This window comes from Panthera leo, chromosome B4, assembly GCF_018350215.1.
Source record: "Panthera leo isolate Ple1 chromosome B4, P.leo_Ple1_pat1.1, whole genome shotgun sequence".
In the NCBI taxonomy this organism is placed as follows: domain Eukaryota; kingdom Metazoa; phylum Chordata; class Mammalia; order Carnivora; family Felidae; genus Panthera; species Panthera leo.
This window is the reverse complement of record NC_056685.1, coordinates 125,550,622-125,565,325: the sequence shown is the minus strand read 5'-3', so window position 1 is coordinate 125,565,325 and position 14,704 is coordinate 125,550,622. Positions and strand designations below refer to the sequence as shown.

The following is a 14,704-nucleotide window of genomic DNA, read 5'->3' as shown; positions in this document are numbered from 1 at the left end:
CTGACTGCTCAGAAGCTCCCATTTTATGATGTCACAGACTGGCTTCCCTTCGGCTGTTATGATAGAGGAATCTAGTCTCACTGAGGCATTAGCTTCTATGAAAAGCATTTAAAGTGAAAACCCTGTAAGTTAAAATTACTCTTGAAGACAACTTAAGCCACTCAGCACTGGAAGAGTTGGCTATTTCTTTGGCTGAGCACCCAATAAGGCAGTATCTTAAATTTAGGACCCAAAACGTATAAAATACAAGACCAGTACCCACAGTTGTCTGAACTCTAGAGACTCACATTACAGCAGAGATTTTCACACTGTGAGAGGCAGGACTATCTAGACTCAAAAGGAGAGTGGAGGTGAGAGCAGAGTTGCCAGCCTTGTTTAAATACTACCCTTCCTCTTCTTTTCCAGTGCTGAACATGTAGTTGAACTTGCCAAAGTTACATATGTGAATGGCAGCCTCTCCCCCACCCCCACCTCTTGTACTGTAACTTCTGTCTTCCCTCCCAATTTTGAGCATTTGATTCATGACTTCATTCTCAGGACTTAGAATGGCTTCCTCCTAGAAGAAACAGAGAATGTTCGTTGAATGGATTAATGGTTTAACTCCATGGACCTCTCTAGAGATGGAGAATTCCACAGATAATGAAACAGCACATTATGCCATCTGAACAAATGAAGTGAACCCACAGGGTCAAGATCTCTATTGGCTTATCAGGATTGTAACTGGAATTAATGCTCTAAATAAAGCAGGGTTCCCAAAGGAAGGCAGGTCTGAAAGGCTTAGATGACTCCAGATCAGCTGATCAGCAGATAATATTTCTTTGAAGCCTCTCCTGTGGCTGGACCAACTCATGGACGGGCTCTGGCCGGGTTCCGACTGCTGGTCTGCTTGCCTCTTTTCTCTAATCCAGGTTTAACGAGATGAGCATCATTAAGAAAGGCAGGGTGGTTATCCTTTAAGTGAACAAAGTGACTCTTCACAGAAGGACTGATTTTAATAACCCAGTGCAAGACCCCCTTTAAGGTACAGAATGATTCTGGCACATCAGTTAAGTGTTACACAAAACAGACGTGAGTATTCAAAATCAAAGGCGTTTTTCATTCATGTGAAAAAGGGATCAGTAAGCTGCATGAAAACTGGGGTGCATAAAAGTCCCTGGGGCCTCCGTCCACAGCAGGAAAAGCTCAGAGCATATTGGGCCCAGGGGGAGGCAACCTTGGCCGCCCATAACTCAGAGATAGAAGGCGGCGATCTTCAGGCGCTGCCTCTGTTTCATGTGCGGGCTCCTGTCTCTGATCTTTCAGCGGCTGCCTAATTGCCAGTGACTGTTTCTGTGGACACAAAGGTCTGCGAAATGTGTAAGGCCTGCATTTTTCCAAGGGAGACTTTTTCCTTTGCACATAAGCCAAAGATTCCTTCATACACAAATTCTTTCTTACGCAGGTCATCGGATTCTTATGCGGGAGATGTTAACGTGGGGTTCAATGCACACTGCCGAATGTAAATGTATATACACAATCTGGTAACTCGAGGGAGCAGGGATGCCGGACAGGAAGGCCAGCGATGCCATATGCATGCTCTGAATTTCCTTCACACGTAGAGACTGTACTCCTAACTCAGTACTGGGTGAATCAGTTGTTCATTTTCCAAGACTGGCCATGGCTTTACCTCGAGTCAACCACACCCTTCAACCCAGTCTCCACTGTGACCAAAGGCACACACATGATAGCGGATATATACTGAACACTTCCTGTGGGGGTCACATGAACAGACTAAATCAGCCCTATGAGTAGGTACTATTATCACCTCATTTTTCACAGATGAGGAAACTGAAGCTAAATAAGACGTCCAAGATCATCTAGCCAGTAGATGGTAGGGCCAGGATTTGAAGGTAGGCAGGATTTGAAGGACTGCAGTCCTTGCTTTCAACCACAGTACACTCTTGCCTCCTGGTTGGTGGGTTATGGCTGGCTGAGCTTGGCGTTCAAGGGTCTGAGGCCAAATTCAGGTTTAGCAGAGTCGCCTGCCATGAATGATTAGGGAACTGCCTAAGGGGATCCAGACACAGAATAGAAGCACATGTATGTGCATTTACATCCCTGACTACTTAAAAAGTCCTACAACATCTGTACTCTCAGAACTGTGCCTGTCTCAACCTCTATAAATATTTACTCCTAGATTTCTGTAACATCTGACATGGAGCACGGTAATTAGAGTAACTCTCCCTGCAGGCAGAGCAGGTAATGAATCACAAACAGCCTTCTGTTTCATTTTCTGGACCAGCGTTGATATATTTCAGGTCCTGATGGGTTGTAGCCCTACTTGGGGTATGCAGGACCCAGAGGAATGATGAAGGAAATTGTCCAGTAACTCAGAAAGACAGTTGCTGCTGCTGAGATTGCTGCTCGGGGGACCCTACTGCTGTCACCTTAAAGTGTGGGCGGTACGTCAGCTTGCTGGGAGGGGGCTTTTCACCCCACTGACTTCTAGGGCCTTAGCACCCCATTCAAAGGATGGCAGAGTCTTTGGCTTTGGGGTGGACTGAGGACAGAACAGTCCCTGCCGTCTTTGTAGGCAGGCAGATGCGAAGCTGGTTTGATGGGGTAAATGGTGAAAATCAGGGTGCGTCTTTGACAAAAAAAAAAAAAAAAAAAAAAAAATAGGTTAGATCTCAAACAACATCAGGCAAACATGAGTAAAAATGGAAATGACAACTACCTTATTTGTTAGTAATTTTAACATTATCATCAAATGTATAAAAGCACATTTTAAAACAGGGATGAAACTTATTTAACATGATGGCCGATATGATGGCCGTCAGTTTTATCTTACGCCACTTACAACTGGTACATTGAAGAAAAAACAAGGGCTGTGTCATGCTAACATTTGTTCGTAGAATGCCTCGGTTATCTAAAAGCACAGCAGCTATCCGTTTACTGAGAACCAGTCCAGGAACTAAACCTGAAATTGAAGCTGGAATTGTTCTCCTTGACTTTGCAGTTTAAACCACTCTCATTAGCATTGTCTGGTTCCGGGGTTCTCAACTGTAGGAGACATTTGGCAATGTCTGGAGACATTCGGATTGTCAGGACTAGGGGGTGTTACTGGCACCTAGTGGGTGGAGGCCAGAGGCACTGCTCGACATCCACGGGACAGTGGCTGACACAAAAATATTACTTGGCCCAGAACGTTAATAGTGCCAAGGTTGAGAAACTCTGGTTTAGTTTGGTGTTTACAAATATAAGTAGAGGAAAGGTAACCTTTACTGAGGGTTTGCCTGCCTTGGGGCTGTGCTCTCCGTTCTAAGGCCCTGTTCACCTGAACTAACTCATTACTTGTCACAGCAAACCTATGGGGTAGGTACTGTTCTTACCCAGGCCTGCGTGAGGTGGATGAGGCAGATAGGGAGGTTACACCCTACTGAGTGCCTAAGAAGACTGAGACCCAATATTAGAGAAGACTTGGGCCTCCCAGCTCTAGCCCAGGGCATGGCGGTGCCTCTGTTGCATTCACATGCACACAACACAGGGCAGAGTGGCTTCTGTCTCTGTTGATAACACCCCCACCCATTCATTTTCAGGGTAGCAGATAAGTTGCTCTTGGGGCTCCCCACTCTTGCAGGCACAGTATCTGCAAAGAGTTGGAAAATCACAGCACGAGACTACCCCTGCAGACCCTAAGGAAGCCTTGCGGCACCAAGGGCATCTCTGCTGACTCTTTTGCTTCCGAACAGACAAGGACCTGGTTGGCAGACTGCAACGACCAGCCGGGACAGAGACATATGTTGCAGCTTTCCGAGGAGTGATTTCAGAAAGACCACTTTTGATGTGGGCTATCTTTGTGCGACTGGTCGGCAGCTCTGCGGGAGAGCTACGGAAGGGATAATGGAAAGCTCCAGGCTACAGCCTGTAGGAGGAACAGTCCAGTACAACATACCGTGTAAAGAGGAGTGGACCACCAGCAAGAAAGACAGGGAAGCGGGCAGCTAGTTCCCAAGAGGGGGGTTCTTTGGTACCCCTAAACATCCAAAGGCTGGCTCCAAGGATGGGATGGATGCAAAACTCATCATGTAGCTTGCTTACGACAGGAAGCCTCTGTTGCAACCACCTGGAGGACTTGTTAAAGAGATTGCTGGGTTGCACCCAAATTTCTAGCAAATTCCCAGGTGATGCTGATGCTGCCAGTCCAGAACCACTGTTTGAGAGCCACTGGCCTAGAACCTCCCAGTAGTTGTTAGGCTACCTGACTCTCTGAGGTCTGTCATCATTACTTAACTGCAAAGGACATTCTTACCCCACTTTCTTCAAATACAGTATTCATAGGAGCCACTGTTTCAAGCACAGCAAAGGCACCAAACCTCCACTCAAGTTGTATTAAGAACGTGAATGTAAGCTTCACCCCAGCATCCAAAACAAAAGAACCTGGATCTATCATCTGTTTTAATTTGTTCAAATGGTTCCTTGCCCCCATTAACGTGAACGATTGGGAGTCAACCAGACTCAAAATTTATTGTGCATGGAACGAGAGCTATCACCTTGACTTGAGAACCACTTGAACTCCTTTGACCACGGTCTGAGTGGGACTTGGGAGTGAAAATGTGAGTTTCAGGTTGTTCTGAAATTCTCTGCCATGATACCTTGATCACAATAAATCTGATGTGCATGAAGCAAATCTCGTAATTGCTTCTGGAGCCTACATCTGAAATCCAGATTGGTGGCTTGGTTTCGGCAACACACAGAATATACTTCTGGATTGCCACCATTTGTTTGTTCTTCCCATTCAAAAACTGTCTCTTTAAAGCTTGACTTTAATTTCCCATCAACCTTGGCCCTATGGGACTGATGTAGTAAAAACCCAACTTTTGGTCAGCAAATGAAATAAACTGTTTTCAAGACACATCTGGAGTAAATATGGATGGTAAAGAGGTGCTACTTTTACCATCACTTTTCTGACCATCCGTTTCACAAATTATTTACAGGTCTCTCAGAAACCGGCTTCTCTGTTACTCAGTCGGCCGAGAAGCGGCCAGGCCCAGCCACCGGCCCTGATGTGCTCGTTCTCATGTGACTCATTAGTGCAAATGGAGGTGTTGGCCCCAAATGCTCTGGAGCAGCTGAAAACTATCTCATTATGTAGCACCCAATCAAGGCCTTTTTCTTCTTTCTTTTTTTAAATGCTTTTCTTGACTCTCACCACATGGAAGCGTTTTGAGAACTGGTTCTGAGGGCTTCGGGAAGCGATTCCGGGACTCCCCGCGCCGACGACAGGCCTCACTTTGATGTCTGTGCTAAATGGCTGTTCCGGGGAAGTGCGCGTTCTCTGATCCCCCACCCTCCTTCCTTCCTATCGCCACCAAACATGGAGGCTTTCTCAAATAGGTTTTGCAAAACCGTACAGTTTCTGCACTTATTCCTAGTTTCCAAACTCTCTCTTCCAAAGCGGACCCAGTGTTTGTCCTCATTCCTGACGAAGCCGTACAGAAGGGCGGTCCCAGCAGCGCTGCGAAGGGAATATGGTCAATGATATAACATAACAAATGTCTGTGAACACCTGTCGTGGGCCAGGCACTGTGCTGAGCCCTTTAGATGTACTATCTCATGTAATCTTAAAAATGGCCCTAGGTGTCAGCACTGCTATCGTTCCCACTTTGAAGATGAGAGAATTAAAAGAATACAGTATGTCCTATCTGGGACGACAAAGCCATTAAGTCTTATACAGCTATTACGCTGTATAAGAGACAAACACAGGTTTAGAATGTGTGTCCTTTTTTAAAACTTAAAAGTGTAACATATTTAGAAACACGAAAAACCCAGAGTGTATATAGCTCAATGAATTTTCATAAAATAAACAGTCATGTAAAGAACACTCGAGCCAAAAAAAAAAAAAAAACAAAAAAATTACCAGCCCCCAGAAGCCCCTTTCCTGCACCAGTCACTAGCCACCCACCCTGCACAGGAAGTGTTATCATGATTTCTTAGATCTTAGGTTAGTTTTGTCAATTTTGAACTTAAATGGAACCAATATGTATTGTTTTGTGTTCAACCTTTTTTTTTATCCAATATTACAGTTGTGAGATGTATCTGTGATAGTGTAACAGTTTTTTCATTGCTGGCTAGCGTTCCATGGTGCGAACATACCAAAATTTATTCTATTGTCAATGGGCCAGGGTTATTTATAAACTTGGGCCATCACAAATGATGCTATGAGGAACATTTTGGAACATCGTGCCTACTGATGACATATATGGATACATTTCTACTGGGCGTGTATCCATCTGGGAGTGGAAGTTCTGGGCACATTCAGCTTGAACACATACTGCTAGCATTTCAACCTGTGCATTATGAGTTGGCAAATGACTTGAGGGGTATTACAGACTGAACTGTGTCCCCCTCCTGCAAATTCATATGTGGAAGCCCCAAATTCCCATGTAACTGTTTGGAGATAGAGCCTTTAGGGTGGCAATTAATGTTAAATGAGGTCACAAGAGCCCTAATTTGACAGGACGGGCATTCTTTCAAGGAGTGGAAGAGACATCAGGGCTCACTTGTTCTCTAATACATACCAGAGGACACAGTGGGAAAGTGACCGTCTGTGGCCAGGAAAGAACAGAGTCCTCACCAGAAACCCAACCTGTCAGCACCTTGATCTTGGACTTAAGCCTCCAGAACTGCAAGAAAATAAATGTGTAAGCCACCCAGTCTGTGGTGTTCTGTTGTGACAGTCTAAATAGACTAATACAAGGGGAAAAGTGGTACAGAAGTTTGGGCTCACCTTAATGAGCTTGCTTTCTATTTAGGATCTTGGCCTTTCTTGTTCTGGCGTCCTGGCAACTCTGAGCTCACAGCTTCGTCTCTCCAGCTCTTGGACTCTGCGAAAGCTCAGGTCAGGGCTGCGGCCTCTTAGTGGCTCTCATGTGGTTTTCAGCCCCTCATCCTTGTGCCCCTTCCAACATGGCAAAGCCTCGAGGGAAAACAGGCTTTGAGGGTGGCCTGTCAAAGTTTACTCTGTCATTACCGGAAATAGAAATCTAATTGGTAGTTGTTAAAACAAGGAACTTACGAATAGCTGTAAGAAACAGAACTCCAGCAGGACTAACTCAGCAATTCTGACCACTTTCAATTACAGTATTTCTCAGAGTCAAACACCTATTCAAGTGTAGAATCTGCTGGTTTTTGAAATATCAACCTGACACAGTTTTTTTCCTCTAAGGAGGTCTCTGTTTGGAACCCACACTTTCTAGATCTTTGTTAGAGAACAGAGAATTTCCTAAAAGGATAGGCGATTATGCCCTCAGAATGATCAGAATTGCCTGGAATTGTTTTGGGGGAAAAAAGATGTTTAAGAAATACAACCATTCAGTGGCACTTGAATAAAATGTCCCATTTGGTGACTGAAAATCAGAATCACAGATGAATCCCAAACAATGCGCTCAGAGTCAGGAAGCCTGGTCCCAAGGCCCATCCTATTCCCCCATTAGAGGTGGGGCGCTGGGGGACTCAGCCACTTGGTGCCTCAGTTTCTTTGGCTGTATAAAGGGAATACTCACATTTGTCAAGTGTTTTCAAGTCTCCAAAGCACAGGTGATCATCTTGCCTCAGGAACACCCTCAGCACTGCTGGGGTTAACTCCCAGCACTGACTGCAGGGCTGAAGTCTCCGCCTCCTTCACTGGTTTCTGAGCACCAGGTGGAGGCCGTCGCCTGCCCTCTTTTTATCCTCAGTACCTTGCCTCACACATGGCGGGCACGGAATGATAAATGGCGTGCTCGGGCCTGTACCAAGCACACAGGGGTTCTTCCCACACCGGCCCCGAGTGTTCCCCAAAATGGTGTGCCACACACTGGAGGGCAACTGTGTTCCCGGCGAAGTTGGTAAGTGGAGTTGTCCCATCATGGGAAATGGTCAAAATCACTCTAGAAAACCCCTTAAACAGCCCACAAGGTACAATTCGGGTTTCGTACCGCGGCGCATAACAGCATCTAGCACAGCAATCTTTAGGCACTGTCAATTTTAAGAACTAGAAAGGAAACCAACGACCCAGCATTCAAAGTTCTCTGCCCCTGTAACACCTATGGAGCCCCTGAAATGACTGGAGACATGTGGTGAGGGCTGAGAAGGCCCACTCACCTACTGTGTGTCCCTCATCCATTCTGCTTTGACTGTAAAGCCTCTAGGACTTTTACACCAGAATTAGAGCTTTTCATTGTGAAGCAGACGAAGTGCTGTTCAGGCTGGGTTCTCAAGTCAGTGACTAGCCTGGCTCCTGGCACATCCCTCCTTTGGAGAGTCCGAGAGCTTGGTAAAGGCTCTGAAAAAGTTCTGGATACGTTTAACTTACATCCAGTTTCCCAACCTTATCTGACACTTGTTTCTTATTGGCACATGGTACCTACTAACATTCTATGAAACATCTTCAGTGTGACATGCCACGGATGGAGCCCTAGACCATTACTGAAAGCTTTTCTGACTTATTTTATAAACAATCCTTGTTTACCTGCCTTCAGGGCAGAGAGATTCAGAACAGATTGGAAGGAAATAAGGGTGAAGAAGGTTGTCAGATTAAAAAGAAAATGGACGGCTAACATCCTGGCAGGTATGGAAGGCACAAATGAATCACAAAGCACCCATGGGCTTATTTTCAGGGGTTCAACAAATATTGTTGCATAGTATGATCATGAAGGTTCAAAAGAAGAGCATTTGGGTCCATAAGAGAAGGGGACCTCCTTGGTAAGTTTAAGATGGTAGGAATACATTTATTACATTTCACCAAGATGAAAATGTGTGGGCATCTAAAGGCAAGACTCAGTAGTTGGGGAGATGCCCACAACAGCAGGTAAGAGAGCCGTCCCTTCATCCGCTGCTCTCGACCTTCCCCCCTTCACGCTCGTCCTCTCCCTTCACACACTGTTCCTAATCAGCCCTCTCGACAGAGGCCATGCCAACTGTTCCAACAGACTTCAGATCCTACAGGTGTCATAGAGTCTTGAGTTCTGTTAGCCGGGAAGGCACTGTGGGGAACATTAACCCAAAATGTTCTTTTTAAGGAGGAAAGTCTAATGAGTTGATTTCAAGATACCAGAACATAAATAAAAGTTTATCTTTTAGGTCACGTCCACTTGTGAATCAAATTCAGTACAGGAACGAAGAGACTGCATCCCAGTCCATACTGGTGGTGTCCTTCCCAGGGCCCAAGGCCGCGGAGTCAGTCTTCAGTGTAAGAAAGCCTCTCCATCTGTTTTTGTTTTTTTGTTTTTTTTTGAGGGAGAACATTCAAAGGAATTGTTCACAGGAGCAGGATCCTCAATCCCCTCTGCTTTCCACTGTGTCAGACATAGCGATTGTTCTCTTTAAGTAATCACCGTTTCCATCCTCACTCGTTATATTTGGACAGTTTCAGCCGGGGGATGATGTTCATGGACTGCAGCTCCTGGAAGAGTAGCTTGCAGGCATACGGGATGCGGAGGGAGGACACGTGGCACGAGGACTTGCAGTAGTGGCACCTGAAACCCAAGTCCGCATGTGTTAGAGGGACGGGGACTCAGAAACCAAGGCCTGCGTGTAGAAGTGCAAAGTTTCTCTACAAAAGTCTACCACCATCCCATCAGTTCTATTCTGTTTGTCGGGGTTCAGTCCTGCTATCAAATATGTGCAGACATGCGCCCCCCCACCCCACCTCCCGAAAAGCAGCATCCAAGGAAACAAAAGAAAAAACCAAAACAAGTATCACTCCTGCAGTTTTAAAAGCATGCAATTTTAATCAGTTACTACCATGCTTCTAGACCATTCTCCTTAAGATGCAAAACATCTGCCTATGTACTTATTTTGAATGAGGCCCAGAAATCTGAGCCATCTCGAAGTTACTCAGATTTAGACTTTGGCATTGTGGAAAGCTTTTTAAATCGATTCAATCTCCATGTATTTGATAAAAATCTATTACTGTACTATTCACGGCAAGATGCTCAACAATTACAATTTGATCTGTCCCTGAGACACTTGAAGTGTGATGGGGAAGATAAGACTTTCATATGGAATGTGGTGTCCAATCAAATGCGATTTATTTTTCCAGTGCTCTTCAAGTTTGGTTCTATCAGTAGGAGAAGCTACTGCACTTACAACGTTCTCTCCCTGTGTGCACGTATTCCCAATTGATCCCTACAACAGCCCGTGCTCCTAATCAACATGCCTGCTATGCCAAGGAGGGTTGTCTTTTCTCTTCCTTCAGGAAGAGCTAGTTCACTAAACCTAGGTTTTAAATCAATGGCTACAAATGATGAAGAGTCCCCAGGAAGAAAGTGAACTATCTTCTGCGGTTTCAGATGAACACAGGACTTCATCCTGTACCTCAAGGGTCTGGGGCAGTCAACAGAGTGCGTAAATGAGCGCAAGAGATGAATATGGACTGAGGCTTAGAGGATTCAGTGCTGACTAGGAACTGGAGGGGACTCCATCGTGAGCAGGAAGGGCCATAGTGGAAGGCAGTAAGGCGATACGAGTAAAAGTGTAAACGTGCATATTATTTGATTCATCGCCAAGTGGCAAAGATGAGCGCATGAGAACGTTCACGGTTTGTAACAGCACAAAGCAGGAGACTGTCCAAGAGGGAACTGGTTTGTAGTTACAGGACATTTACACAGAAGAATGCTGGGCAGTCATTAATCGTGATGATGCACACTCATATTTGTTGAACTATAAAGGTGTTCAGGACATACTCCGGAGTCAAAAAAGAAGTTTGCTCAACAGCCTGGTCCCAAGGAGGTCATCGGATGGGTTTCAGGAAATATATGAAGCCCCCAAAGTCATATGTAACAACGTTTTTTTTTCTAAAGACCTCCTTAATACATTTTTTTTTTAAGTTTATTTATTTTGAGACAGAAACAGCACAAGTTGGGGAGGGGCAAAGAGAGAGGGAGAGAGAGAAAACCCCGAGCAGGCTCTGCGTTGCCCCTCATGTGGGGCTTGAACCCACGAAGCCGCGAAATCATGACCTGAGCTGAAACCAAGAGTCGAACACTTAACTGAGCCACTCAGGCGCCCCAACACATTACTGTTTAAGAACTATGTTTTTAATGTGCCTGGCTGACCTCATTTATTCAGGCATCATGTGGATGCTTTAATTAAATTGGAGAAATGGATTTAACTGCAGCAACTTCTTGCTGATTCTAGGTCACTCTGTGACTTCAACCCAGGCTTATCTGTTCAGAACTTCCATACTTGCTGGTTCATAACCCAGAAAGCCCACTAATCTTTTTTATTATTAAATATTTCTCCATCACTTAAAATGCTCCTATGCATGTATGTATGTGCATATATAAATGCATATATTTATACACATATATAAATTAAAAGCTATTATATTACCTTACCCTGTGTCTGAACAATTTCAAAAGGAAGAAACTTGACACAAACAACAGTTACGTAAACTCACTTCTTAGGGCAAAGGTGGCAAAAGGAGGAGGTGGCTGTGGCTTCACAGGAGAAATCACTGTCCAGTAAAATGTCCTCTATGAGCTAATTATCTTAATAGGGATTTTCTTTTTTCTGTTTTCCTTCCAGACCTCTCTTTTGTGACTTATGCCCTTCGTGTCTTCTGCAGAACAACAGTCTTGCTGTAAACATCCCCATAGCAATGCCTTACTAATGTGCAAATCACTGACAAAAGGCCAGTTTCGAGGTTCTGAACTGCTCTAATTACTCAGCCTTCATTGTGCTGTTCATTAAAGAACGACTGCCTCCCACACACGCCGTGCCCCCTCCCGCACAGCCCGCACAGCCCGCACGCACGGGCAGGTAATGATGGCAAAGCCACGGCATCATTATGCTCCTCTGCCAGAGCGCGGCACACGCGGAGGCTGCTAGACGACCACACTGGGGTAGGATTTTTTTCTGTTGGCAACAAGGGGACAAGCAGGCCACTCAAAATCAGACACACAGCATATCCAGGTCTGTTTAATTACAGGAAAGACCTTAAGGCGTGTAACCTGATTTAGCCCCTTTTCAAAGGATTGCTATTAAAATACACAAGGAACACCTGAGCTTCGAAATCAGGCACTGCCATCACATGATGTCTAGATGAGACAGAAATGAAGCAGGAAAGAAGAATTAAACAGAATAATATTGAGATCAATAATTGCTTTCATTAGTTTCCCTGAATATTCAGTGAAAGAGACAGGAAGGTTTTCAAAGTCTGTGAGTGAATCTAGTCTACTGCTCTCTTTCTGTCTTAGGTGGTGGGCACAGGAAAAAAAGCAGAGAGGATGGAAAAGGAAAGGACATTTTTTTTTTAAGTTTACTTTGAGAGATCAAATGAGTGAGCAGGGGAGGGGCAGAGGGAGAGGGAGAAAGAAAATCCCAAGCAGGCCGCACACTGTCACTGCAGAGCCCGACACAGGGCTTGATCCTATGAACCACAAGATCATGATCTGAGCCGAAATCAAGAGTTGGATGCCTAACCGACTGAGCCACCCAGGCACCCTGGAAATTCTTTTTGAAGTTTCGTGATCCCTATTGTTAATAAAGTGACTCTTCTGTACCATTTTTTCAAAGTAAATTACATAAAAATCCTTGTGCCAAATTGGAAGATTTCAGCATAGTGGAATTGGTCCCAGGGAGCTTCCTACCACATTTGTGTGGCTGTTGTTACACAGCCAGGACAATAAAAAGCAAATTCAATATGCATTTCAGAAGACGAACAGACGTCTCAGAATTGAGACAACCCCCCCGCCCCACCCCGAGTCACCAATATAAGAAAGAGCCAGGCTTATGCTTAGATTAATAATGTCACCCATTTCTGCACCCTCAGGAAAGGAAAGAGCTGCAAACGACCACCTCCTGTGTCTGTTTTTAAATGAAGTGATTTCTTCACAGACAAGTCTCATCAACTTCTCTACACCAAAAACCATAAAATAACTAGCTAAAAGGTTTTGTCATTAACCTAGCAAGGTATACACTACGTCCTAAGATGCCCCTCACTCTGACTCTTGATTGGCTTTATTCAGAATAACAAAGAGACTGGAGGCTTAGGATAGCAAGAAGTCCCTGCTTTTAGGGGAGACTCAGTGGAGCAAAGGTGGCCCAGGTATCCCTGGAACTCACTTGGGCCCAATTCTATCTCCCAGGGGACGGCGCCTCCCTAGGGAAAAGGGGCTCTGGGAGTGCAGGTGAGGGGTGACAAGGGAGTAAAGACTGTCTCTGGGGTGCCCGGGTGGCTCAGTCGGTTAAGCAGCCGACTTCGGCTCAGGTCATGATCTCGCGGTCCGTGAGTTCGAGCCCCGCGTCGGGCTCTGTGCTGACCGCTCAGAGCCTGGAGCCTGTTTCGGATTCTGTGTCTCCCTCTCTCTGACCCTCCCCTGTTCATGCTCTGTCTCTCTCTGTCTCAAAAATAAATAAATAAAAAAAAAAAAAAAAAAAAAAAAAGGAGTAAAGACTGTCTCCTGTTCCTGCAGCACCTGCTTTGGACCTCGTGAGACCTCGCTCTGACAGAAAAGCAAGCCAAGACCGGCAAGCTACGGGCTCTCCTGCCTACAAGGTAAGTCGGGGCTCCGGGTCAGGATTGGCCCGAAGCAGACCAGTTGTTCCTTGGCAGGAGAGTGGAACATTTATGAAGAGGAAAGACCAAAAAATACATAGTTTCATCTTTTAAGCTGGACTTTGTGTCCTCAACTCTGCACAGAAATGACAAATTTCATGATTTACATACTTTATCTATTCGCTACCCTCCATATGCAGGGTTAGTTATCATTTAGCAATTGTTTTTCACTAAGCAACCACCAGACCCCAGGCTGCAGGAGGTATAAACAAGAGAGAATGCAGTTAGAAGGAACTAGGAGATAAGTTCCCTGTGAGCAGCCATTCACTGGTCTTATTCACCCCCATATTCTGGGGCCCAGAGAGTATCTGGCACTTAGCAGCCTCAAGCTGTTGAATGAATGACTGAGACAGACCTCGTTGCTGCCATCACGGAATTCAGTCCCAAGTGTGTAGCAGTTTGCTACGCAGAGAGCACACAAACAGGTGTCAGGGTACCAGGTCCTGGTCCTGCCTGTCCCCAATTTGCCATATAACATGGAACAACACACACGGCTCTTTGGGCCTAAGGTTGAATAAGGCTGTTCAACACACGTTCTCTAAAGTTTCTAGTTACAGGGGCACCGGGGTGGCTCGGTCGGCTGAGCATCTGACTTTGGCTCAGGTCCTGACCTCATGGCTCACGAGTTCAAGTCCCACGTGGAGCTCGCTGCTGTCAGTACGGAGCTCGCTTCGAATCTTCTGTCCTCCCCTCCTCTCTCTGCCCCTTCCCAGCTTGCGCTCTCTCAAAAATAAATAAATCTTAAGAAAATAAAAAAAAGTTTCTAGTTATAAAATGCTATAATTCTCATAACTAACAGTGAATCTGCTAGGATTTTTTAGAGGTGAATAGTGTTATAAAAGGTGTCTGAGGGGTACCTGAGTAGCAACCGACTCTTGATTTCAGCTCAGGTCATGATCTCACAGTTCGTGAGTTTGAGCTCCACATTGGCTCTGCACTGACAGTGTGGAGCCTGCATGGGATTCTCTCTCTCCCTCTGTGTGCCCCCCACCCCCAACTCTCTCTCTCTCTGAAAAAAAAATAATAAGCAAACTTAAAAAAAAAGTGTTCGAGATAACATTAAGAAGAAAACAAAGTCTATACTCCTTGGGTACTTAACCTCTAGTGGTGTAGAAAGCAGAA

The 14,704-nt window shown here is 45.3% G+C and overlaps 1 protein-coding gene across 3 annotated transcripts in view; it reads right to left on the bottom strand.

Annotated features, from left to right (window-relative positions):
• Nucleotides 1–8,725: 8,725 nt before the first annotated feature.
• The window catches only part of POLR3B (RNA polymerase III subunit B), a 103,856-nt gene continuing 97,877 nt past the window's right edge, over nt 8,726–14,704 (bottom strand). For all 3 annotated transcript variants that reach the window (XM_042947601.1, XM_042947602.1, XM_042947603.1), the window contains one exon: nt 8,726–9,497. In XM_042947601.1, coding sequence (XP_042803535.1) covers nt 9,368–9,497 — 130 coding nt within the window. In that variant the 3' untranslated portion in view covers nt 8,726–9,367. The remainder of the gene's footprint in view (nt 9,498–14,704) is intronic.